The following is a 27,843-nucleotide window of genomic DNA, read 5'->3' as shown; positions in this document are numbered from 1 at the left end:
TAGTAACTCACCAGAAAATTCTCTGTAGTCTGGTTCTGAATGGCTGGCTGAGTTTCTACAAATCACTGATAGTATTTATGTCTTACAGGCCAGTTTATCTTTAGGTGTGTGCAAGGAATCTGCTAAAGGTGGGGTAGCACTTAAAAGCAACTGTCAAAATGGAAGCTCTTGCAGCATCCAGGAAAAAGTCTGTGTAAAGACTTTAAATGTAATGAAAGAGCCTAAAGTAGGAATGGAGAGTAATGTGATTAGGCAATTGCCAGAGCAGCCTAGTAAATCAGGAGGGTAGATCTTTTACTGCCTCTCCATAGCTTTATTGCCATTATAATATGACTGATACGAGGTAGAGATTGCCGTTGATAATTATATGGTATGATTTTGCAGGAGATATAAGCTCTGATTTCTGTAGTGCGAGCATGAAGATTTGAATTTATTAATCTCATGGAAATGTCAAATTTTACAATCCATTGTAGTACCATACCAATGCAGCACAATCATCTTCATCCACTCTATTTCAGATTTTGTTTCCTTGGCCAATGTGCAACACTATATAGGAAATCAGATGACCCCAATGCATTGACATTAGTGAACAGGCTTGCAGAATATTTAATCCTTTACATCAAATGAAAGACTGTTTTCTCCTTTTCAAATGCACAATTTTAAAATGTTCTGCTTAAATCTCTTAACTACTCCTAAAATAATTCTACTACATTTGGGTGATATTTTCCATCTGGATTGAATGATAGAACAGCAAAGGTTTGTATCATTCTTTAAGTGGTCTATTGAGCTTTCCTTCCTCTCTTTGCCCTCTACAGTATTCTAACCAAGCCCTTCAGAAACTAGAACCCCAGTTATAACATTGAAAGAAACAGCTTCAGACTTTGGTTATCTTGCTAGTTTTCCTGACTGTTCCTTACAACTAGGTTGTATTTTAACCTCACTCCTATTGCCAATTGTGTTTTCTTTATATTTATCTACGTTTTACGTATGTAATTTCATGTCATTTGAAAGACAACTGCAGGTAATTCTATGATGGAAGCTGGCATATCTGATGCTACTTAAATTGCTACCTTTCTTATATCCCAATCCTCAACTCACATCCCTGATATTTTCCACTTCTGAAACCAACAGCTCAACGCTAATAGGCCTAGTGTGTATTTTCACTTGTTTTTCAAAAAAAGTACATACATTTTTATTTTGAAAATTAATCCAAAATATAAACAGCTGGATTCTCCGTCCCTGAGACTAAGTGTTGACGCCGGGGCAAGATTAGTGGAGTTCCACGACAGTAAAACTGGGGCCGCACCTAAACCAATCCAGCGACTGTTAAGGGGCTAGCCGTTACCGATGCCATGTGGAACACAATCGATTCCAATGCGAAATGGTGAGGGATTCACCAGTTTCGCGATTGACACTCAGGAGGCTGAGAAGCCGAAGCCGCACATACTCACTTCACTTCCCACACACACCATCCCAGCCAACAAGGTGGCAGCAAGACACACAGAGCCAAGATTCACAGACGCCAAACTAGAGACCCTGCTGCCAGGGGTACCTTTGGCTGACACTGACTTTACTAGCGGTATGCTCCACGGCCCCCATCTGGCGTCCCCATAGGGGCTACTGTGGGTGTTGCCCTTGAGTGGGCCATATGATGTCCCGCTGGCGGCCGGGAGGTGGTATGGCAGAGGGTGGGGTCCAGGGGTGGGGCATCCATATGGCCGATGTCACTGTGGAATCAGGGGCCAAGGTGGGTGGACAGTGGTGTGTGCAGGCAATGGTGCTCTGTGCCTGGACAAGGCTCCAGTCCCATGGGGGTTCACCCCAGCCACAGCCTGTTTTCCCCCCCCCCCCCCCCCCCACCCACCACCCTAGCCTCTGCCCCGCCCGGCAGCCCTCAGTCACGCCTCTCTGCGTCCTACCTCCTCTCTCCCTCATCAACCACGTGCTGATTTCACGATTTTTTAAAGTGCAAGTGAACCTCGCCTTCAGGAAATCGGCCATTGGAGGCGAAGTACTGCAGAGGCTCGGAAAATACCGGGTCGGGCCAGCTAATGATGTGCCGTTGAGGCAGCGGGGAATGGCGATTTGGCCATGAAATCGGCACCAACCGCGATTTCAGCGTCGGAAACGATTCTCCGGCCAATCCCGATTCCGGCGTCAGCCGACGGAGAATCCCGCCCCAAATGTCTGGACTATTTTCTTTCACCATCAGTGGTGATATGCTGTTACAATCAGTCCTCCAAAGCATCACGACTAAACCTGAACCAGTTTTGTTTAGATGGTATGGCAAACAACTACTGAATGCTTCTTAAAAATTATCCATGTTGAGATGAAACTCCTATAAGGGATCTGTACTTTAAAAGGAAATGAGGTTCCTCTTGATGAACATTCTCAATGCTTCAGTAAAATCCTTTGCCTTCAAGTAGTTCTCCTTTTCCTGATCTTCCTGCATAAATTGGTGTTGTGCCTGAGGAAGAATAACAGGTTTTTAAAAATACTTCTCATTGAACTGGGAAATATGGAAAAGCTTGTATTTCTTTGTATTTCCTGAAACTACAGAGGCTGAATATAAACCACAAACTGAAAGCAAACTTTGAAGAGAAGTAAGGAACTCTCCACAAAACTCAGAATAGCCACGAGCATTGTACAGAAATATAAACAACTTTTTTTTTGAAGCATCAGTCAGGAATGTGCGCACTGCTGCCAATTTGTGTGCACTGCGACCAAATCAGATCATTTGCTTCTGGCGTTGATCAAAGGGAAAATTTTGCACAGGACACTGGGAGTAACTCCACAGTCTTTTTTAAGTAAGGGTCCTTCCTGTTTATTCCCTTACTTCCCCTTTTATTTTGCTGTTCTTATTTTGATCCATGGATGATTATTGGACACGCAGCACAGTGGTACAGTGGTTAGTACGGCTGTCTCACAGCTCCAGGGACCCAGGTTCAATTCCGACCTCAGATGACGGTCTGTGTGGATTTTGCACTTCTTCACCATGTCTGCATGGGTTTCCTCCAGGTGTTCCGGTTTCCTCCCACAGTCCAAAGCTGTGCTGATTAGGTGGATTGGCCATGCTAAATTGCCTCTTAAGTGTCCATAAGGTTAGGTGGGGTACTGGGTTATGGGCACAGGGTGGAAGCGTGGACTTAAGTAGGATGCTCCTTCCAAGGGCCGGTGCAGACTCGATGGGCCAAATGGCCTCCTTCTGCACTGTAAATTCTATGATTCCACATGTCTCTTTTTTTAATATAAATTTAGAGGACCCAACTCATTTTTTCCAATTAAGGGGCAATTTAGCGTGGCCAATCCACCTACCCTGCACATTTTTGGGTTGTGGGGGCGAAACCCATGCAAACACGGGGAGAATGTGCAAACTCCACACGGACAGTGACCAAGAGCCGGGATTGAACCTGGGACCTCGGCACCGTGAGGCAGAAGGGCTAACCACTGTGCCACCGGGCTGCCCTCTTTAAGGCAAGCAGCCCGTATCTTTAATTCAAGCAGAAGAATCCAGAGGTTACAGGAGAGATCATTTGCTAGCCTGTCCTGGTTTGAGCAGGAGACTGCAGACTTGACAGAATCAGTGAGAGAGATGGGTTGGGACTCGGTTTCATTAATAGATTGGTGGCCAATGAATTGGTCCAAAAGACAGTACTCTGCCTGGTAACAGGTGGTGATTGGATTATATCCAAGTGGAATGTTTTTCAGAATCCCAAGGTTTCAGTTTTGATTCTGTAAGAATCTATTAACTCTCTCCTGAAAGCTTGTGGAGCGGGCTATCTCTCTCCAGAAAGCTGCTGTGAGTGTTATCTCTCTGACAGATAGCCTGCTGTGAGTTCTACCTCTCTCCAGAAAGCCTGCAGTGAGTACTATCTCTCTCCAGGTAGCCTGCGGTGAGTGCTATCTCTTTCCAGAAAGCCTGGGGTGAGTGCTGTCTCTCCAGAAAGCCTGCGATGAGTGCTATCTCTCTCCAGATAGCCTGCTGTGGGTGCCATCTCTCTCCAGAAAGCCTACAGCGAGTGCTATCTCTCTCCAGATAGCTTGCTGTGAGTGCTGTATTCCTGAAACTATGGAGGCCTGAATACAAAGCACAAGCTGAAAGCAAAGTTTGAAGAGAAATAAGGTTCCTATCTAGAAAGGCTGGGAGTACTGTATTTCTAAACTACACAGAACTTTAGTGAATGAATGATTCTACAGAGAAGACCGGTGCAGGCTGCAAACAGAGACTTTAACTTGCAAGCTTGCTGTGAAGAAAGGCGTGCTAAAAACCGTCATCTGAAACAAAGACTCTTTTTCCTCTTTCTTATTATTTTTACTCCTTTCCTCCCTCTGCGTTCACCTGTCTTGTGTGTGTGTGTATATATATAATATATATATTTATTAGAGGGTGGGGGGCAAGTTAAAGTGGGGAGTTAGAAATTAGTTAATAGTTAACCAGTTATATTTGCTGCATTGTTCATTATAGTTCTTATTATAAATAACCAGTCATTGGATTTAAACGTAAAAATCTGCTGACCCCCATTTTCTGAATCAGGGGAGAATACAACCAACAAATTCACAGCTGGGATTGGCACAGTCGGCGTGTGTTGCTCTTAAACACACACAAGGTTATCATTTAACTACCACAGTTTTAAGGTGCTTAATTCAACAATTTTATTATATTTAAAGACTGATGTCAGACAGCAAGCATCCTGGGACTACAACATGCTCCTCATTTATTACACTAAACATTCTGATTTCATGATCATATACTTAAAGGCATACACAGTTTAAAAATGTTCCAATCCACAACTAACACATTATTGCATTGGGGAAATATTTATAATTGGGTGATTGAACTAGAACTTGGATTCTCCTATTGACACTTTTGCAATGTGGTGGGTCAAATGACTGTTAATCTGAAACCCTGCCATATCTTTGGAGAACCTTCAACTATATGGAATGGGTTGGAGATCGGAATATTTTCCTTCCATCAATTTTCAGAGGGAAGCATATACACAGGACCTACCGCATAGAAATAGGCCAGAATTTAACCCAATGAGTTTATGCTCCACTTGAGCTGCCTTCTGTCCTTCCTCATCTATCAGTGTTACCCTCTAATCCCTTCACCCTACTAGTCCTCAGACTCCACATTCTCTGACATTCATTAGTCTTTTATTTGTACATTATACAAGATCTTTTTTTTAAATTAGATAAATTGTGCTCCTTCTTTCTGTTTCCTCTTCAAAATATTCAAAAGGTTGAAGAAGCATTACTTTCCCTTGCATGCTAACTATTAATCTGTGCCATTGGAAACAGATTATCCTTATTATTCTCATCAAAACCTCTTTAAAGTTTGCTTTAAGGAACATCTTCAAATATTCCACATAAGTGAAGCCTCTAATTTCCAGCACTATTAAGGCGAGTGGCCAAAGGACCAACAGTAATATAAAGAACTTTTTGTGCGGCAAATGGTTTGGATCTGGACTGTACTGCTGGAAAGCATGATAGAAGCAGATTCAATCATGGCCTTTAAAGGGGAATTGGATAATGACCTGAAAATAAATAAATTGCAGGGCCAAGGAGTAAAGGTAAGGAAGTGGGAGTATCCGAGTTGCTCTTGCAGAGAGCTGTCACAGACAGAACAGGTCGGTGGTCTCCTTCTGTGCTGCAACAATTCCAGGGTGGCAAAGCTGAAGGAGCTTCAAACCTAGCCTCCTCCATATCTTTATTCTTCTCCTGTTCAAAGCATCAAAATAAACTTCTTCCATTGTAAATCTATGTCTGAGTGCTGCAGTCTTCAAGTAGAACTAAGCAGCAACAAAATATGTTGAGTTTAACCCCAAATTTCAAAGAAAAGTCACTGCAGATAAAGAAACACATACCCTTGGCAGAAGCAACACATTCCTTCCTCACTGCATTGCGCTCAGTGTTTCCTTCATAGAAGTGACCTTCATGGTCTCAACCTTCCTATCTGTAACACTCGTGTAGCGCTACAATCCTCCAAGATCTCCGTGTTCCCATAATTTTGGCCTCTTGCACATCCCCCTAGCTCTTTGACTGAGCTTTTGATCAACTGTCCAAATACTTTTGTCAAATTTTGTCTGTTAATTAATGCTTCTGCGAGTATTTTGGGATATTTTACTACATTAAAAGGCTAATTAAAAGCAAGTTATTGCTGATATAATGGCAGCAATTATTTAGGTATAAAGGATAAAGATGTCCCCTTGACCCAAATTAAAGATGGCAGAGCAGGGTTGTGGTGAGTGTTAAAGGTACCTGGTACTTTATTGACATAATGTGGAGATGCCGGCTTTGGACTGGGGTGAGCACAGTAAGAAGTCTTACAACACCGTAAGAGGTTTGTCCAACAAACCTGTTGGACTTTAACCTGGTGTAAGACTTTTTACTATTTTATTGACATAGTAACACATTTTTATGGTAGATTTAAGGGAGAAACCTTTAAGAGTGCATTCTATAGCCCAAATTCGTGCCAAACATAAGTCAGAGGAGACTTGGGTGTAATTTTGGATCACACTAAAACAACAATCTAAACTTTAGTATGTAATTTCACATTACTCCCTTTAATCTGTGGTTTATGGGGCGGGATTCTCCGAGCCCGGGTCAGAGAATCGCGGGGGGGGGGGGGGGGGGGGGTGCCATGCCGTTCCGACGCCGGGCCACCGATTCTCCAACGACCGGAGAATTGGCGCCAATGGTGCCAGCGCAGTAGCCACGGCACAGCGCCCGTCGGGGGCTGCTGAATGTGCCCCCCCGCCCCGGCGATTCTCCATGCTCAACGGGCCGAGTGCCCGCCGAATTCCCCCGAGTCCCGACTGCCGTTAAAACAGAAAATCCCGCCCATGGGGCGAAATTCTCCCCCAACGGCAGGATGTCCGCCGACTGGCGCCAAAGCCGGCGCCAATCAGACGGGCATCGCGCCGGCCCAAAGGTGTGGAATGCTCCGCATCTTTGGTGGCCTAGCCCCAACATTGAGGGGCTAGGCCGACGCCGGAGGGATTTCCGCCCCGCCAGCAGGCGGGAATGGCGTTTGTTTCCCCGCCAGCTGGCGCGGAAATGCGGCGCATGCGCGGGAGCGTCAGCGGCCGCTGTCAGTTTCCCGCACATGCGCAGTGGGGAGAGTCTCTTCCGCCTCCGCCATGGTGGAGGCCGTGGCGGAGGCGGAAGGGAAAGAGTGCCCCCACGGCACAGGCTCGCCCGCGGATCGGTGGGCCCCGATCGCGGGGCAGGCCACCGTGGGGGCACCCCCCGGGGTCAGATCGCCCCGCGCCCCCCCCAGGACCCCAGAGCCCGCCCACGCCGCCTGGTCCCGCCGGTAAATACCAGGTTTGATTTACGCCGACGGGACAGGCAATTTCTGGGCGGGACTTCGGCCCATCCGGGCCGGAGAATCCAGCGGGGAGTCCCGCCAACCGGCGCGGCCGGATCCCCGCCCCCGCCCAATCTCCGGGAGCGGAGACTTCGGCGGGGGCGGGATTCACGGCGGCCAACGGCCATTCTCCGACCCTGCGGGGGGGTCGGAGAATGACGCCCATGGTCTTTTAGTTGATTATAGCATCAATGTAAAAGGAAATAAATAATCATCAAGAAATCATTCGCGTGTGGTCCTACCCGGCGGCATCTTGCCGTTCTGGCTGTGGGGGCGTCCTGGTGGGGGAGAGGGGGATCCGACTCCGGGGGCCTCCACGGTAGCTAGGCCCGCGATCGGGCGCTACCGATCGGCAGGTGGGCTAATTCGGGGGGGGGGGGGGGGGGGGGGGCCTATGTTCCTCCGCGCCAGGCCCCTGTAGGACTCTGCCATGTTGCGTGGGGGCCGTTGCGGAGACTGCAGCCTACGCGCATGAGCGGACCCGCGCCGGCCGTGCTAGGGCTCGTATCGGCAGCTGGAGCTGCGTGAAGTACTCCAGTGCCGTGCTGACCCCCTGTGGGTTGGGGGATCGCTGCTCCTAGCAGCGATGACGCCGTCGTAAAACACTCCGGCGTTTACGACGGCGTCAACACCCTGCTGCTAAAACAGAGAATCCTGCCCATGTTCTTTTAGTTGATTACAACATCAATGTAAAATGAAATAAATAAACATCTAGAAATCATTCTCAGGAGGGAAGGCAATCTTTAAGCATTAGGATAAATTGATCAATGATCAGATTGTGCTGCTATTTGATCATTTCTAGAGGATAGTCTGCATATTTCAACTTGGATGAATTGCTCCCCAACTCCCCCCATCCCCCGCTAAACCCCATGATTGAAATGTAAAAGCAAATATCCTTTCTTTCATCAGTTCAATATTTTGAGTGTTTTCAGGATACCTTACATGCCACATTTCTTACAAGTGCTTGAAACCTGAATAAGTATCAAAGCATTCATGTTTATATTGTTAGGCACATATCCAGAATGTTAATGGCCATACCTGGATAGTCAATTCTGCTAAATAAGTGATCTTTATGACTTCTTGTGTAGAAGCACATGGTACAGTAGTCAAAATTGTCACATTCGGTGCAAACAAATCTGGTGCCCACAATCGGGTCTCTTCCGCAACCATCACACCTTTTTAGATCACAATAAAAGAGAATGTGCTGTTAAATTTTACATGTGGTTAAACTGCTGTTTGTATAAATTATTTAAGAACATTTAATACCATAGAACCAGGCTTTGCTGTCATAAGAAATTACAGCCACAATTATGTACAAATTATGACTTAATTTTTATCTTTTCCTGAACAGTTTCTTGAATTGTTATCAACAATTTGCTATGTTACTAAGTGTTCTTTGCCTCTTAAGCACACATATACTCGGAATAATTTTGTCTAGTCAGTTCAATTGCCCTGAAGTCACAAGAAAATGGTGCGACAAGTGCAAAAGTATTTTCCTTTCTTAATGAGAACACTGGACTCTGGCCTGTGCAAAAGCTTCATTTTTGTCAGTGTGAAGAACGTTTGATCGTGCAGTACAGAGATTTGGAGGAACGGCGGTCTGGATATATCATCCTAAAACGAGAGGCAGCTTTGCATGCCCAAACTGTTAATAATAATCTTTAATGCTACCAGATAAATTAAACTCATTATAGTGACCCAGGCTCATTGGAAGCCTACTCATGATATAAGAATGACATCAATCCTCTAACATTATACATTGGAGAAGTACCATCAGTACAATTTTCTTTTTCTGTTCCGGTTAGGTGGCCTTTTTGAAGTAGTCCAACTTACTCATCTAGAGGGACACATTGGAAAGTATTTAATAGAGACAATGGGAGGCTTGCTCACCAGCTGGTCAGCCAAGGGGAGCCCCATTTTGCCTCTTTTAGGGAAGGCCCGCTGTATTAAGTGTCACCCAGGGACTTAACTGGACAGCAGCAGGCCTTCCCCTCGTTCAAGCACATTGGGACGAACATACAGGTGCGAGTAATCTGAAGGGTGGCTGCTCTATTGAACGTCACAACCACCAGCTGAGGCCTAGTTTTGTTGTTAGATCAGACGCAACAGTTGAGTACTGGGGGAGTCAAGAGGGAGGTATGTCAGCAGCATCAACATAGAGGTGTCTCTCAACAGGACTTCCCCCTTCCCAACGCTTAGTCTCTCACTCAGGCACTGAATGAGGGACTTCCCTGGGAGCCTTAAGCAAGTCCAGCAGGTTTCCTTTTTTGGGCTTCCCACATGACGAGTACCCTGCTCAGTGCTGGATGAATGCCAGCAGCAGTGGAATGAGACCCTTAACATACAAACATATGAATTAGGAGCAGGAGTAGGCCACTCGGCCCTCGCGCCTGCTCCACCATTCAGTAAGATCGTGGTTGATCTGACTGTAACCGCAACCCCACATTCCTGCCTAGGCCCAAAACCTTTCACGTCCTTGTTAATCAAGACTCTATCTAGCTCTGCCTTAACAATATTTGAAGACTCTGCTTCCATTGCCTTTTGAGTGGTAGAGTTCCAAAGACTCACAACCCTCTGAGAGAAATTATTTCTTCTCATCTCTGTCTTAAGTGAGTGGCCCCTTATTTTTAACCAGTGGCTCCTGTTTCTAGATACTCTGACAAGAGGAAACATTCTCTCCACATCCACCAAACCTAACTTAACCTCTTCAACCTTTCTCCATAAGACAGCCTGCCCAATCCTGGAATTAGTCCAGTAAACCTCCTCCAAATTGCTTCTAACGCATTTACATCTTTCCTCAACTAAGGAGACGAAGATTGTACACAATATTCCAGATGACTCTTAAGATGGAGCCGGAGTGTGACTACTCTCGGAAGCTCTCTCCCACAGATCCTCTTCCCACATCTCTTATAACCATACTAACTTTTAAAACTTAATTCTACCACTAACACTATCTCTACCTTTCTTTTATTTACAGAATTTACAGTGCAGAAGGAGGCCATTCGGCCCATCGAGCCTGCACCGGCTCTTTGAAAGAGCACCCCACCAAGCCCACACTCCCACCCCATCCCTATAACCCAGTAACCCCACCCAACACTAAGGGCAATTTTGGACACTAAGGGTAATTTATCATGGCCAATCCACCTAACGTGTACATCTTTGGACTGTGGGAGGAAACCGGAGCACCCGGAGGAAACCCACGCACACACGGGGAGAACGTGCAGACTCCGCACAGACAGTCACCCAGTGGGGAATCGAACCTGGGACCCTGGAGCTGTGAAGCAATTGTGCTAACCACTATGCTACCGTGCTGCCTTTATGTTCACTTACAGGTCTGAAGATCCTCCAACATCCGTGAGCTGGCTCACATGACCCGCCTGACCTGATCAGGCGGGCACCAACGACCCGAACCTGGCCTTGACCTGGAAGTGGAAGAGGCCCGAACCGGAAGTCCAACCCCGATCACACTTAGGACATCACCTGGCTCCCGGAAAGTCCGACCTGGCCTGGAAAGTGACCCTGGCCCCCGGAGCACCCGATCCAGCTTCTGGAACCCCCGACCCGGTCCCGACCACATGACCTGGCCCGAATCGATCCGACCTGGAGAGACTCACCCAGTGACATGACCCGGAGAGGCCGGCCCAGGCCTACTCAAAGGCCCGATGTGAAGCACGCCCGACAAACCATCAACACTGGAACTGAACACGTGGCCTGGCCCAACGTGACTCAGGAAGACCCTGCCAGCAACCCAAACCTGGACTAAAGACCCCAAAATGGCAGAGACCCTGCGCCAGGACCCGAATGTGCCAAAAGTTAGACCCATCCTCATGGAACCCAGTGCCCAACTGGAGCGCGAACATGCCCCCACCCCGGCAACCCCAAAATCGCAACCAGTGCCCAGGACCTGCCAGATGCGACCCCGAAATCGCAAGCAGCACCTGGGACCCCGCCAGACGCAACCACTTACCTTCCACAAGGTCAGGCTTCTGCCACCAGATCCCGGGACCACCCAGAAGCAGCCACCGACTGAGGAAATGAGGGAAATGGGTGGTCTGCTGGTGAGACTAAAACAACACAGTTTCAAGATTCCTCTCCCTACCATACTCCCAGCAAACGTCGAAGCAATCAAAAACAAGTTGGATGAGCTTAATGCTAGACTTACCTCTCAGAGGCAAGTAAGACACTGTTGTGTGCTCTGTTTCTTGGAGACATGGCTCACCCCTGCCTCACCGGACCGTGCCATACAACCTGAGGGTTTCTCAATACACTGGATGGACTGCATGGCGCCATCTGGCAAAGCAAAGGGTTGAGGGGTTTGTCTCCTTATCAACTCCTCCTGGTGCTTGGACATGGTGACCCTGGCGAACTACTGCTCCTCGGACCTGGAATACCTGACTGTGAAGTGCAGCCCATACTACCTTCCACGGGAGTTCACTTCTGCCATCATCATGGCAGTCTATATCCTACCCCCAGCAGAAGTGAGAAGGTGCTTGATGAATTGTACACTGCTATAAATTACAATGAAACAGAACACCCGGGGGCCTTGTTCATCTTGGCCGGGGTCTTCAACCATGCCCACCTCAAGGGTGTACTGCCAAAATTCCACTAACACATCTCCTGTCCCATCAGGGCACCAACACCCTTGACCACTGCTACACAAACATCAAGGGTGCCTACTGATCCATCCCCCTACCGCACTTTGGAAAATCGGACCATAAGACAGTGCTCCTCCTGACATACAAGCAGAAACTTAACAGGGAGAATCCAGTTAAGAGGGTCATGCAGTGCTGGTCCGAGGTAAAAGAAGAGCTCCTACTCGACTGCTTGGAGTCAGTGGACTGGTCCATATTCAAGAATTTAGCGGCCAACCTAAACGAGTATGCCACCACTGTCACAGTCTTCATCAGCAAGTGTGCCAATCAAGGCAGTACGTACTTTGCCAAACCAGAAACCATGGTTTAATCGGGATATTCACTCCTTGCTGAAGGCTAGATCTGAGGCATTCAAAACAGGCAATCCTGACCTACACAAGAAATCCAGGTATGATCTCCACATAGCCTTCAGTGATGCCAAGAGACAATACCAGACTAAGCTAGAGTCACAGACTAACGACACGGACCCTCGTCGGTTGTGGCAAGGCTTAAGGAACATAACGGGCTACAAAGCAAAGCTGAGTAGAATCCCTGGCAGCAGCGCATCCCTCCCCGATGAACTCGATGCATTCTATGCGCAAAAAAACAACAAACCGTTGTCAACTGCCCAGCAGCCTTGGACACACCCATACCTAAAGTTACAACTTCCAAAGTCAGATTGGCCTTCTTGAAAGTGAACCTTTGGCAAGCAATGGGTCCTGATGGAATCCCTGGTCGTGCACTCAGATCCTCCGAGGACCAACTGACGGGTGTGTTTGCGGACATCTTAAACCTCTCCCTACTCCATTCCGAGGTTTCGACCTGCTTCAAGACAACCATCATACCAGTGCCAAAGAAGAACCTGACAATGTCCCTCAACAGATACCGTCTCGTGGCCTTGCCATGTATCATTATGAAGTGCTCATGCCTGGAGCATCTCGACAACAACAACTCCTACATTAGACTCCTATTCATTCACTACAGCTCCGCCTTCAACACCACAATTCCAGCCAAGCTCATATCAAAACTCCAAAACCTAGGACTTGGCAACTGAATTCTCCAATTCTTGACCCACAGACCACAATCAGTAAGGATAAACAATGACAACTCCTCCACGATAGCCCTCTACCGGGGCCCCGCAAGGCTGTGTATGTATCCCCCTACTATACTCCCTATACACACACCTCTGTGTAGCAAAATTTAGCTCCAACTCCATCTACAAGTTTGCTGATGACACACCATAGTGGGTCAGATCTCGAACAATGATGAGTCAGAGTACAGGAGGGAGATAGGGAATCTAGTGGCATGGTGTAACGATAACAATCTGTCCCTCAATCTCAGCAAAACTAAGGAGCTGGTCATTGACTTCAGGAAGTGAAGTATCGTACCCACCCCTGTCTGCATCAATGGTGCAAAGTGGAGATGGTTGACAGCTTCAAATTCCGAGGTGTGCACATCACCAACAATCTGTCCTGGTCCACCCATATTAATGCTACAACCAAGAAAGTACAACAGCGCCTATATTTCCTCAGGAAACTAAGGGGCTGGTTTAGCACAGTGGGTTAAATAGCTGTCTTGTAAAGCAGCCCAAGGCCAGCAGTGCGGGTTTATTAGTGTCACAAATAGGCTTACATCAACACTGCAATGAAGTTACTATGAAAAGCCCCTAGGCGCCACATTCCAACGCCTGTTCGGGTACATGGAGGAAGAATTCAGAATGTCCAATTCACCTAACAAACACGTCTTTCGGGACTAGTGGGAGGAAACCAGAGCACCAGGAGGAAACGCAGACAGGGGAGAACGTGCAGACTCTGCACAGACAGTGACCGAAGCCGGGAATCGAACCTGGGACCCTGGCGCTGTGACGCAACAGTACTAACTACTGTGCTACCTGTGCCACCTATTGGTAGCAGTTATGTATCCTTCCATAATGGCAGTAAAAAAAATTGCAAATCAACCTTTGTTAGTGATTCTATATTTCAGTGTCATTTCACTTTGTATGATTGCAGATAATTTAGAAACATAATAATACACCAATATTTACAAAATAAAGAGTTCTGTAATATAGTGTATCCATCCAAAATCGATATCATCTGTTTCTAGAATCCTGAAGTACAAAAAAGAGACAAGTGTGAGATGCATTCTTCTAATTTAAAGATATTTAATACAACGTGACGTCTTGCCCAATATGTACAAATTTAAGATTAAGGCTAAGATTATAAAGTTAAAAGCAGGATTCAAAGCAGATCTTTTTCACTTATTTACAGTTAATCATCATAACCTGCCAAAAGTTAAATTTAAAGAAGCATTGTTACTGATAGTGGGATATTGCAGGCTTGCCCACTTCTGCATTCCAACAAATAACCATCCCACCAATGCCTCTCATCACCTGAATCTGAGCTTAGGTGTGACAGAGGCAGAATTTTCGACATTTTAAAAATGTTTTACCTCCAAGGTTGACTGTGGGATTCTTAATTCTCTTTATTTTTAGTAAGCTTAGCCCGGAACATGGTGAACAATTCAATACAAATATATTCTCAAAATATATTTTTTTAATCCATATGTGTAAATTTCTGTTCAATTTGTTCATTTTTAGGGATTTTGTAAAGTATATTGTCAACCGCTAACGTTTTCATTTTGATACTTAATTAAAGGTAATCGTGGGTTCATAAAATTTGGATATCCAAATATGCTTTGAGAACCCATTCAAAAATCTTGGAGAGTATTCATTTAAAATGGGCCACACGGTAGCACAGTGCTTAGCACTGTTGCTTCACAGCACCAGGGTCCCGGGTTCCATTCCCGCTTGGGTCACTGGCTGTGCGGAATCTACACGTTCTCCCCGTGTCTACGTGGGTTTGCTCCGGGTGCTCCGGTTTCCTCCCACAAGTCCCGAAAGACGTGTTTGTTAGGTGAATTGGACATTCTGAATTCTCCCTCCGTCTACCCGAACAGGCGCCGGAATGTGGCGGCTAGGGGCTTTTCACAGTAACTTCATTGCAGTGTTAATGTACACCTATTTGTGACAATAATAAAGAATATTATTATATCTAAACAATTTCCATATTTTAAGATTTCAGCATTTGAAGTCAATGCAAACTGGTGTGCTATTTCTGTAATCGATTTAAATAGGCTCTGCATTAATTTTGCAGAAAACTTTATTTTGGTCGGGATTTTCTGCCCAAAAGTCCATTGACTTTGGCGGAACAGGAAGATCCCGTCAGCAGGCAGGGCCGGTGTCTTCACTTTTTTTTGTTTTTCATTTGAGGTTCAGCCAACAATTCATCTTTTCCTGGGCTTGGCTATTTACATTTCTGTAATTTCACTTCAATTTGTCGGAGTGTATTTTTATTTCCTGGAATTACCTAACTGCATTTATGCCAAAGATATCAATTCAAGTGACGACTGAATTGTTGTACAGCAAGACAATGCTTCAATTTGCTCCCTACTGCATACTAGGTTCTTATGTTTCAACTAGCTAGACATAGTTTTATTTCATTTCTTTTCTGGTCCAGACACTGGAAAGTGATTGCCAGAATTTCCTTCAGTTCTTTTAATCCTCAGCTAATGGAATTTGCTGCCGGGGTTGGTGATGTAGTCAGAGGCCCTAAACTCTTTTTAAAAAGTACCTGGATCTGCACCTTAAGTGCTGTAAGATACAGGGATATGGGCAGGATGCAGGAAAGGTGGGATTAGAAATGGCACCTGGGTGTCCTTGAGCTGGCATGAGCAAGATGGGCCGAACGGCTTCCTTCTGTGCTGTAACTTTTCTATAGTTCTATGGCTTTAAAGTTGGATGTGGATGATGATGAATAACACAGAACCTACTTATTTTCCTGTATCCATGTTTGAGCATTTTCTGAGCGCAGTACATGTCGCAGCACTGTTTTCTGACCAATACTTATGTTAAGAGTGTCAATGTCATTTTTCGTCATGTTCTTTATGCTTTCAAGTGTGGAAAGACCATGGTGTTTTAAGAGATTAATTGTTTCTTCATTCAGATAATGACATCTGCACCAGTCTTCCATGCTCCTCACAAACCTGTTAGTACAAACAGCATTTAGCTTAAAATCCTAACTATCTTATGCTGAAAGAGGATCTTTCATTCAGAAAAGCATCATATAAATGAAAATGATTTATTCCATATATGATATATATCAGCAATGCAGAAAGCTAACTTCAACTTCACCCGTAAGCTGTGTGACCTCTACCACAGGACGAGCAAGAGCAACAAAATCCTTAGAATTTCATCAGTGTTAGAATACTGATGTAAAATCTTTGTCTGTTCTGTGTTTACTTTTTAATTTTTGTCCTGGCTGCCTTTAATCTACAATCTTCTTGCTAGCTGCTGCAAACCAAAAACACCCATGGTCAAAAAGATTAGCTAGAACTTCCCCTTTAGGTTTAGTGGCAGAGCCTGTGATGTCAGTTTGATGGACTTGGCAAGCAGCCAAGTGGTGAATCTGAAATTCTGAGCCATCCCCTGTTGTTGCTTGCGATTTATGGAGCCATTCAGAATCTTCCAGAAGAAAGGCAGGTTATGTGAAGAGCTCCATTTCATCCTGGGTTCTGTGAAGAGATTCAGCCAGGAAGCAGCTAGAAGGCACTCTCTCTCTCTCTGCCCTCTCCCTCTCTCTCTCAAGTGATTTAGAGGCTGCTAGTCAGACCTGTGAAGGCACTCCTAGTTTAAAAGATGGACAGCAGTCAGAACTGTGGAGGGGTACTTCTTGACTGAAAGATTGCAAGCAGTTTTTCAACAGATCTGTAATACTATAATCCTCTGTCTGAATGGCTGGAAAGAATCCAAACTGAGAACTCGCTTTGTAATATAGCCGGACTTTCTGCACAGAGATCAGGCGAAGAGAAAAGCCTATAAAATTCTCAGGTATAAAGCTCCAGTATTATCTTAGGGAGACAGAGGCTCCATCTGGTGGCAGGAGGTCAAAATTGCACCAATCTGAATTTCCTGTGCAAAGCTCCATCAGGTGGTCGAAGGTCAGAATTGCACTGACCTGAATCTCTTGCATGAACCAGTTCCCAGAAGGTTGCATGTGGAGAGGACCAGTGCCTACCTACAGAGGCCACAATCACAGAAGTGGAGATTCATCTCAACCTATTTCTTCAATTCCTATTGTTTTAATTCTTCCCCTACCCTTACTGTGTCTGTCTTGTGTATGTGTCTGGGTGGAGGGTGGGACAGAGTTTGGGGAATAGGTAGACTAATAGACACTAGTGCCAATTATTTACTTTATATGTTCATCTTTTACTCTTGTTATAAATAAAGTTTGTTAATGTTCTACTTATAAATCTGGTTCTGGGAACAGTGTATTTCATTGTAAATCTGCCCCAGCCTTTATGTACATTTGCAATTTTTAAAATCGGTTTTATACAGAATTAATTTTGTGACAAAGGGTACATCTTTTATTGAAGCTTCTTAGGTAGAATTGTGATAAACCTTTTTGTTCTTCAAAGTATCAAACTGTAAGACACACAACAACAATAATAAAGTGAATAATTGTCACTGAGATAAAATAGTCTAGTCAAGAGCTTTGATTATGTCTGCTGTCAGCTATGCATCAATGAACAATTCAATAATATTGTACTGATTATTATTTTTCAATATTTGCATTCCCTTTAAACCATTACTATGGACATCAATTTTTTTTTACTCCAAGTCAAATCTCTATTTTTAAAGGGAGCATTTTGAACTTTGATTTGTGGAAGGCTAGCAGCCAGATTCTGCAATTACAGGACAATTATCTTGCTACAGTATTGTGGCTATTCAGCTTCACACAGTGTGACCTTTGTAGTTTTTTTTTAAGATAAGCTTTATGTTATTAAGCTGAAAGAGAAAGTTCTGAGATTCCATATTCATGTTCAGAAAACAGGAATTTCCAAGCCAATTATCCATTTGTGTTAGGAGAAACTGTAATTTCTTACTCCTGTGAAACAGTTAGTAAATACTAACATCAAAGAGAGAGAAAAAAGCATGATAGAGAAAGGATGACAGGCACCATCTTTCGTCATTTGACTTTTTAACTGAAGCCGAATTTTGAATACACCCATAGCACACATGAGCCAGATAGGATAGAAAGAAAGTATAGGACACAGGTAGAATGTGAGTGGCCTTTGAAAAAAATTAATTAAAATGGTAAGTGGATGAGTTACAGTTGGTGAAATGAATGACTAAGAGTAAGGGAAGCAAACAGTTAAACAAAGAATGGACAAGAGGGAAGTGCAAGACTGGAGGATGTGATGGGAGCAAGGCTGAAATAAAAATATGGGCTGGGGGGGGGGGGGGGGCACCCAGGGTCACATTTTCTCCAGAACACCCATCACCTATCTGTCCAACAGTTATCAGTGCCTCCTTTCCTCACAATACCACAGCAAGCCATATTACACTACATAAAACATAAAAGGAAAAGAAAAAGCAGTTGAGAAAAAGAGAGGCAGAAGTCGAACAGATAATGAGAAAGACATACAAGGGATAAATTAGATCATATTCTCTGACAAGTGCAACATGGAGTGAGGTTCCCGACCAATATTAATAATTAGGAGTTCAAATATCAAGACAAAATAAGAAATGAGATCAATGAATATATTTGCACACCAGCAGCATGATTCACACATTTAAGTAAACATTTTGTGCATTACAACAGTTCTGAAGTGCTGCATTGGCTGTAAAGTGCTGAGGAGCCTCCTGGACTGATGGAAGATGCTGGAAAGCAAGGGTTTATCTTTGATTAGATCTGCTCGGATGAAACTTTTGGCGATTATTCGGAAGTGACCATTCTTTTGATATTCTCCCCCTAATAGTTCCTAAAACATGGGTCATTCTTTCTAAACAACGGAGCGCACAAAACGGAATGAGAGGCGCACTGTAGTTTCCCAGCATGTTCAATTATAAACATGACAATTCTATCCGAAATTAACTGAAAATGTCCGTATATTAAGTGTAGATGGGCTATTCCCTTTAAAATACCGTACTTGCGCAAGAAGAATGGCTTAGCCCACAGTCAATGTCTAAGTTGTCTTCAAATCAAGAACAACCGGAAAGTAGTAAAATGCCAACAATATAAGCGGTGTCTCGGAAAAAAGAACAGAAAACAGTGCAAATTTCTGCTCTCAGTCAAGTTACCCGAATGCTCTGGCAATGTGTTTCTGCTCCCTCTCCAAGGATGGCTGTCGGCAACAACTACCCACCTGAACAACGTGAGCTGGTCTCCAACAACACTGTCACCATGATCTCTCGCCTGCCCATTGCACCAATGGGCGTGCAGAACACTGCCACTTTATATTCTCCATTGAATTAGGTGGGAGTTTCTAAACCCAACAGTAACTTTCACTAAGGAAGATTTATTCTTTAATAAGAACATAAGTTGCTCAGCAGGTCAGGCAGCATCCGTGTAGAGAAACAAATGTTTTAGGTCACATGAACATAGAAAATAGGAGCAGGGAGTAGGTCATTTATGATCATGGCTGGTCATCCAACTCAGTAACACTTAACCCCGCCCCATATCTTTTGATTCCTTTAGCCTCAAGAGTTATATCTAACTCCTTCTTGAAAACATTGTGGGCTGCATTCTCTGTCCCGGGATGCCCGGAATGCATTCTCCGATGAAGCAGAGAATCAGGCGTCAGAGTAAAATCGGGATAGGTGCCGGGCGCCAACCCGAACACGACGCTCCAACCGCCCCGCTAGCAGCATGAACAGGTTCCACACCGCAGGTCAGCGGGAGCATGTAAATTACAACCCATTCGCATTTATTTAGCAGGCCCGTCATCTATGCTCCGGCCTCCGGGTCCCCGCAGCCGGGAATCATGTGGATGCAGTTCACATGTGGTCTGTACAACTGTTGAGAGGGCCACGACGGTAGAAACAACCAAGGCCATCCGAGGCCCAACCCCCACCCCCACCCTGGCACTGCACAGCAGCCCCCAACCTCCAGATTGCTTGAATGCCCCCACACCCCCAAGTATGGGGTGACCCGACCTACCCTCTCCCAAGGATCCCTGTAATAAGTAGACCCCCCCCCCCCCCCCCCCACAGGGACCCATGATAGGAAGACCCCTCCAGTGACCCCTGTGATTGGGACCCCACAGAGGCCCCTGCAGAAGGGGGGACCCCTATAATAGGGGGGAGTCCCCACGTGCACCGATGTAATTGGGAAACCCTCCATAGGGACCCCTGTAATACAGGGATACCCTCAGAGACCCCTGTAATAGAGATGTAAGTGCACTAACAGCATTCCAATCACTCAAACGTGTGATTTCTGTGATGAGGTCTCAGTCTGAAGGTATAGGGTAGATCATTTAGGACTGAGAAGAGGAGAAACTTCTTCACCCATAGAGTGGTGATCCTGTAGCATTCTCTACCGCAGAAAGCAGTTGAGGCCAAAGCATTGTATGTTTTCAAAAAGGAATTAGATATAGCTCTTGGGGCTAAAGGGATCAAAGGATACGGGGGGCGGCGACAGGTTACTGAGTTGGATGATCAGCCATGAGCAGTCTCGAAGGGCTGAATGGGCTACTCCTGCTCCTAGGTTTGTATATTTCTATTGTTTCGTTTACCGAAGCCAGGAAATATTACCTCTGGAAAGACCACTTTTCCTGGGCTAAATTACCTACTTCTGATCTAGTTTCAGTGCAAGTTTATAACTTACTTCTAGATTTAACTTTTTATTGGCAAAAGTATTCTGAATAATTCTCATTGAGTCTCAGACCAGACATAAGCAATGCTATTGTCCACTGAAAGTCTTTAGAAACATGAAAAATGGTAGGAGTAGGCCATTCAGCCCATCAAACCCGATTACCCCATTCAATCCGATCATGGCTCATCCTCTATCTCAACCCATATTCCCGATCTCTCTCGTTACCCCTTGATCACTTTCGAGGCTAGAAATCTATTTATTTCTTAAATATTTTCAATGACTTGGCCTTCACATCCTCTGAGTGAAGAAATTTCTCCTAATCTCAATCCTATATGGCCTACTCCGTATCCTGAAACCATTACCCCTTGTTCTAGAACCATCCCCCCTCCCCGTGAAAACATTATTTTTTAAACATTTATTCCTTCGTGGGAATGGGCATCGCTGGTTGGGTCAGCATTTATTGCCCATCCCTAAGGGCATTTGAGAGCCAACTACATTGCTATGGGTCTGGAGTCACATGTAGGCCAGACCAGATAAGCTCGAGTTTCCTTCCCTAAATGACATTAATGAACCAGATGGGTTTTTACACATCCCTGCAGCCAGTCTGTCCAGCCCTGTCAGAAGTTTATACGTTTCAGTGAGATCCCCTCTCATTCTTCTAAACGCCAGTGAATAAAGGCCTAGTCGACCTAATCTCTTTGCACATAAACATTTCTCAATCTATCAGAATTGAAAAAATACTTTGCCATTCTGTTTTTTCCACACGCTTATCCACTTTATACTGCATCTGCCATGTATTTTTCCACTCACTCGACTAAATCACCTTGGAGCCTCTTTAATTCCTCATCACTCATAATTCCACCTGGTTCCTGGTTTCGTGCACACACATACACTCTGTCTAACTTGGGTTATATTGAGAAGTGCATTAATATCTCATACCTTGTCTATAGGAGTTTGCCCTCTTATTGATAGGATATTTGGAAGCTATTATAAATGTAAATCAGCTTCAAAGAAACTAAAATGGAACACAATAAATGCAGTTACCAGAGGGACTAAGCGAGTCTCTGGGGTGAGAAGTAAGAATGGAGCTGCCTTGACATTTAATCCTAGCCTTGATATATAATAGCAAATGTAACTCCTTTAATCAAAAGGGGGAGTCAGAAAGCAGGAAACAATAGTCTAATTAGCTCAACATGTCATAGGAAAAATGTTAGAAGCTATTATTAAAATATTGTAGCAGGGCACTTGGAAAAATTCAAGGTAATCAGGCAGTCAACATGGTTTTGTGAAAAGGAAATCATGTTTAACAAATTTATTCTCACCTGATGAAGGGGCTACGCTCCAAAAGCTCGTAATTCCAAACTAACCTGTTGGACTTTAACCTGGTGTTACTTCTTACTGTGCCCACCTCAGTACAACGCCGGCAGCTCCTCATCATGAATTTATTGGAGTTCTTTGAAGAAGTAACATGTGCTGTGGATAAAGGGGAACTGGTGGATGTACTGAGATTTCCAGAAGTCATTTAATAAGGTGCCACATCAAAAATTATAAAGGAAAGTAAGAGCTCATGGTTTAGGAGGTAACATGTTAGCATAGGTAAATGAACAGGACACAAAGTGGGCTTAAATGGATCATTTTCTGGTTGGTAATATGTAACGCGTGGTGTGCCACGGGGATCAGTGCTGGGGCCTCAACCTCTCACAAGTTGATGGCCCCAGCACTGATCCCTGTGGCTGGGATTTGGACGAAGGGTGTGAAAATCCAGTTGCGAAATTTGCTGATGACACAAAGATTGGTAGGAAAGTAAGTTATGAAAGGATAGGAGTCTGCAAAGGAATATAAATAGGCTAAGTGAGTAGGTAATGATCAGACAACCTGCGTATAATGTGGGGGAAATTTTGCAAACATTACTTCTGTTATAAAATATTTCATTGAGGTCAAAAATAAAGTTATAATAACCATGTAAGGAAATAAATTTAACAAAATTCTCATGCAAAGTGGAGTGAAAAAAAAAAATCACTGCTCAGAGAAAATAACTGTGTCAACTACTGCTTTGGGCAGAACCAATGTGACAACACAGTCTGGGTGCACATAATATGTCATTTTGCATGGTGTCCTGGTCTCTACCCTGGTTAAGTAGGTTGGATTCATATTCCAGCTTGCATGCAAGCTAACTCCAAAGATATACTCCCATCTTTGCAGTAGAAATTGAAGGAAGCGGCCCTAGAAATAGTAGATCCATTGGTGGTCATTTTCCAAAATTCTTTGGACTCTAGAATGGTTCCTACAGATTGGAAGGTAGCAAATTTAACCCTGCTATTCAAAAAGGGAGGTAGAGACAAAACGGAACTATAGACCAGTGAGTCTAATGTCCGTAGTAGGGAAGTTCCTGGAGTCCATTATCAAGGATTTCACAGCACAGCATTTGGAAAGCAGTGGTGTAATTAGACAAAGCCAACATGCTTGACAAATCTACTATAATTCTTGATGATGTAACTAGTAGAGTTGACCAGACTTTCAGAAGGCTTTCGACAAGGACTCACATAGCCGATTAATATGTAAAGTTAAAGCGCTTGGGATTCCAGGTAGTGTCTTGAGACGGATAAAAAACTGGGGCGGGATTCTCCGCAATCGGCGCGATGTCCGCCGACCTGCGCCAAAAACGGCGCGAATGAGACCGGCATCGCGCCACCCTAAAGGTGTGGAATCCTCTGCCCCTTGAGCGGCCGAGCCCTAACCTTGAGGGGCTAGGCCCGCGCCGGACTGATTTCCGCCCCGCCAGCTGGCAGGAAAGGCCTTTGGTGCCTCGCCAGCTGGCGCGGAAATGACATTGCCGGGCGGCGCATGCGCAGGAGCGTCAGCTCACGGCATCCCCACGCATGCGCAGTGGAGGGAGTCTCTTCCGCCTCCGCCATGGTGGAGACCGTGGCGAAGGCGGAAGGAAAAGAGTGCCCCCAAAGCACAGGCCCGCCCGCGGACCGGTGGGCCCTGATCGCGGGCCAGGCCACCGTGGGGGCCTCCCCGGGGCCAGATCGCACCACGCCCCCCAGCGCGCCTTGTCCCGCCGGTAAGAGAGGTGGTTTAATCCATGCCGGCGGGACAGGCATTCTAGCAGCCGGACTTCGGCCCATCCGGGCCGGAGATTCGCCAGGGGAGGGGCCGCCATCCGGCGGGGGGCTGGCGTGAATCCCGCCCCTGCCGGTTGCCGAATTCTCCGGCACCGGATATTCGGCGGGGGCGGGATTCACGCCAGCCCCCAGCGATTCTCCGACCCGGTGGGGGGTCGGAGAATCGGGCCCCTGGTTAGTAAACAGGAAGAAAAAAGTTGAAATAATGTGTTTTTTCTGATTGGCAGGTAGTAACTAGTGGGGTACTGCTGGAAACTGTGCTAGGACACCAACTGTTCACATTATATATTAATGATTTGGTTGAGGAAATTAAATGTTTTATCTTCAAATTTGCAGATGATACAAAGTTGGGTGGGAGGGTAAGCTGTGAGGAAGATGCAGAGATGCTTCAGCGGGATTTGGACAGGCTGAGTGAGTGGGCACATGCATGGCAGAAGCAGTATAATATGGATAAATGTGAGATTATCCACTTTAGTAGCAAAAATAGGACGGCAGATTATTATTTGAATGGGTGTAAATTGAGAGATACGCAGTGAGACATTGGTGTCCTCATGCATCATTTGCTGAAAGCGTGCAGGCACAGCAGGCAGTAAAGAAGGCAAACGGTATGTCGGCTTTCATAGCGAGAGGATTTGAGTATAGGAATAGAGATATTTTACTGCAAGTGTACAGAGCATTGGTGAGGCCACACCTGGAGTATCGTGTGCCTTTTTTGTGTCCTTATCTGAGGAAAGATGTTCTTGCTATGGAGGGAGTGCAGCAAAGGTTTACCAGGCTGATTCCTGGGATGGCGGGACTGTCATATGAGCACAGACTAAGTCGGTTAGGATTATCTTCATTGGAGTTTAGAAGAGGGAGAGGGGATCTCATAGAAACGTACAAAATCTAACAGGTTTAGACAGGGTAGATTCAGAAATAATATTCCTGATGGTGGGGGGGGTCCAGAACTAGGGGTCATAGTTTGAGTATAAGAGGTAAACCATTTAGGACTGAGGTGAGGAGAAATTTCTTCACCCAGAGAATGGTGAATCTTTGGAATTTGCTACCACAGAAAGTAGTTGAGGCGAAAACGTTGTGTAATTTCAAGAAGGAATTAGATATAGCTCTTGAGGTTAAAGGGATCAAAGGATATGGCGGGGGGGGGGGGGGGGGGGGGAGAGCGGGATCAAGGTTTTGAACTTGATGATTAGCCATGGTCAAAATGAATGGTGGAGCACGCTTTAAGGGCCGAATGGCCTCCTCCTGCTTCTATTTTCTATATTTCTATGAAACTGTTTTGCATCAATTCACATATGTCAGCAAAAATGAAAAGGATTAATTGTGGGCCAAATTGAACAAATGTTTATAAATCTCTGTAATTTCTGAGAAAATGTTAACAAAATGTACCCTCACAAACACTGAACTTTTATTCAAGATTATTTAGAATTGCATTTTTTTTAAAGCTTAGATATTGTACATACACAAAACCAATGTTTGTAATCCAGGTGCTATATCTTTAGTATCCTCTAAATTCTTTCTCATTTTTATCTATCAGTGTCTGTTCAAGACTCAATCTGGCATCTTTAAAGTCTGGATTCAAGGTCAATGTTCTCTTGAAGTCTTCCAATGCCTGGTCAAAACATCCTGGAAAACAAAAAATAGCAAGCAATTTTGTTTTCTATTATATAAAGTATGTGAATAATGTGCTGTTTTTTTTTTTACTATAACTGATAAAACTATTGTAAACCTTAGAATTATGTCTCAAGAAAATGTGAAAATGTTTTGTGTTTAAAGGGCATAATTAATTGAAATCCTTTGCAGAATTGTCACAAATAATGAAATAATGTGTGGGCATATCTATAATTGTTTTAAATGTGTACACAGGCTGAGAGTGGTACAGCAAGGGTGTATTCATAGCCAGCGGATGGAGGCTGCTTCGTGCAGGGGCACTAGCTTAGCAGCCCTGGTCACGGCGCCTCTGCTGCTTTCGCCGGCACGGTATTCCACCAGCCTGATAGTCGTGGCGGCTCTTCGGATCTGGGGCCAGTGGAGGAGGAATGTAGGGGAGGTAAGAGCATCGGTGTGGACCCCAATCTGCGTCAACCACCGATTTGCCTCGGGGAACATGGACGAGGGGTATCGACTGTGGAGGAGGGCGGGGATTGTGAGGATGGGGGATCTGTTCCTGGAAGGGAGCTTTCCGAGCATGAGGGCGCTGGAGGAGAGGTTTGGGCTGACGAGAGGGAACGACTTTAGATACTTGCAGGTGAGGGATTTTGTACGCAGACTGGTGCCGTCCTTCCCACGTCTCCCGCCGAAGGGGAGGCAGGACAGGATAGCTTCTAGGGGAGAGGTGGGAGAGGGTAGAGTTTCAGACGCCTACAAGGAGCTAATGAGAGCTGAGGATACGCAGACCGAGGACCTGAAGCTTAAGTGGGAGGAGGAGCTCGGGGGAGAGCTGGAGGACGGTATCTGGGCAGAGGCCCTGAGCAGAGTAAACACGACCGCAACATGCGCCAGGCTCAGCTTGATCCAGTTTAAGGTCATGCACCGGGCCCACATGACGGTGGCCCGGATGAGCAGATTCTTCGGGCTGGAGGACAAGTGTGCTAAATGCACCGGAGGGCCAGTTAACCATGTACACATGTTCTGGTCGTGCCTTAAACTCGTCCAGGAAGAGAGGGAGGCTGATGTTCTGGCCTTTGCTTCCCTGTTATCATGGAGGGACTCAAAGCCCCCGAGGGCTGAGGTATGGCTATCGGACATGGCGAGCTTTCGTGGCCTAGAGAAAGTCAAGTTCGCCTTGAGAGGTTCGCTACTAGGGTTCGCCTGAAGGTGGCAGCCATTTATTGACTTCTTCGCAGAGGAGTCAGCAGCAGGGGGGGGGGGGGGGGGGGCTAGGGTAGAGTAGGGGGATATTAAGGCAGGTCCGTGGGTGAACAGAGCCGTGGTTTGCATTATGTTTAATGTGTAATTTGTGTCTCAACTTCTTTTTTTGTTTGTACTGTACAATGTCATTTTTTCTATATGCCTAAAATACCTCAATAAAATTGTTTGTTAAAAAAAGGTGTATTCATAGCCCCATGCCTAGTTTTTCCCAGAAAGGGGGCAATGGGCTATCTCCTTGAACTGCTGCAGACTTAATGATAATGATATTCCCACAATAGTGAAGGAATTGCAGGAAATTCATCCAGTTACAATGGAGGAATGACAATATATCTTACCAAGTAAGCATAATGACCTGGAAGAGAACTTGAAGGTGTTATTTCTGAATGAAGGTGGTAAGATGTAGAAGAACATTTTTGCAAATATGAATTATCACAAAATGTTATAAAATTGTGACATCTTTGCAGCGAAATTTTAAATAAACAAACAAATTACATTTTCACCTCAATCAAAATCTTCTTCAAGCAAATAAATACTTTTAATAAAAAGCACAATGGCCTTAATCAAAGTGAACTCTCAACTGCATGATAAATCTCAACGTTCCTTGCAGTGAGCTCACTCGCCAATGACAACAAACTTCTGCCTAGCCACTAGATGGCAGACTGTGCACTCTCCTCAAAGGACTGGCAAAATCAGTCCTACTTTACAGAAGATAGCACTGATTTTTTTGGAATAATAGTCACTGTCTCAGCAATAAGAAGGAGCCACACAGTAGGAAGTAGCCTTTAGGGGTCTTTTTATATGTTAGTTTCTCAATAAGGAACAAAGCACCAAGATCAACAGTGTAGGATATCACCAAAGCTATAAAGAGTAAAAGAGAAAACAAAGTGAATTAGAAAAAGGAAGAATTAAATGGCCAAAGAGAAGGAAAGTGAAAAGAAAGACTCAAATTTTCACAATTGTTAAGGGGGAGTTACAGCACACACCAGTACTATGTTCTCAACACACTAGAAACGTAGGGATGAAGAAGAGCATATAGGAAATTTCTTAGAGCTTACAAGGAATGAGACAAAAGTTCAGAGGAGTTCTGGTCTTAAAAATATTGTCAAATAAAGAAAGATTGCGAAAGGCCAGATGTGAATGAAGGATCAACTATCAAACAATTTCTATCTTTTTTCTTGTCCAGAAAAATAAGGCAG

At 45.1% G+C, this 27,843-nt stretch overlaps 1 protein-coding gene across 4 annotated transcripts in view; it reads right to left on the bottom strand.

The window, feature by feature from the left end:
• Positions 1-1,870: 1,870 nt before the first annotated feature.
• ttc32 (tetratricopeptide repeat domain 32) overlaps positions 1,871-27,843 on the bottom strand; it is a 32,578-nt gene continuing 6,605 nt past the window's right edge. Inside the window, exons 2-7 of one of the 4 annotated variants that reach the window (XM_072498905.1) lie at positions 25,240-25,402; positions 21,974-22,124; positions 15,829-16,041; positions 14,045-14,107; positions 8,408-8,544; positions 1,871-2,467 (exon numbers count right to left, since the gene is read on the bottom strand). In XM_072498905.1, coding sequence (XP_072355006.1) covers positions 2,400-2,467; positions 8,408-8,544; positions 14,045-14,107; positions 15,829-16,041; positions 21,974-22,124; positions 25,240-25,300 — 693 coding nt within the window. In that variant the 5' untranslated portion in view covers positions 25,301-25,402 and the 3' untranslated portion in view covers positions 1,871-2,399. Of the gene's footprint in view, positions 2,468-8,407; positions 8,545-14,044; positions 14,108-15,828; positions 16,042-19,138; positions 19,508-21,973; positions 22,125-25,162; positions 25,403-27,843 lie in introns of those variants that run through there. The other 3 variants (XM_072498907.1, XM_072498909.1, XM_072498908.1) reach the window with 3 other exon arrangements.

This window comes from Scyliorhinus torazame, chromosome 4 (genome assembly GCF_047496885.1).
Source record: "Scyliorhinus torazame isolate Kashiwa2021f chromosome 4, sScyTor2.1, whole genome shotgun sequence".
NCBI lineage: Eukaryota > Metazoa > Chordata > Chondrichthyes > Carcharhiniformes > Scyliorhinidae > Scyliorhinus > Scyliorhinus torazame.
The sequence above is the reverse complement of the archived record's forward strand: the minus strand, read 5'-3'. Positions and strand labels throughout refer to the sequence as shown.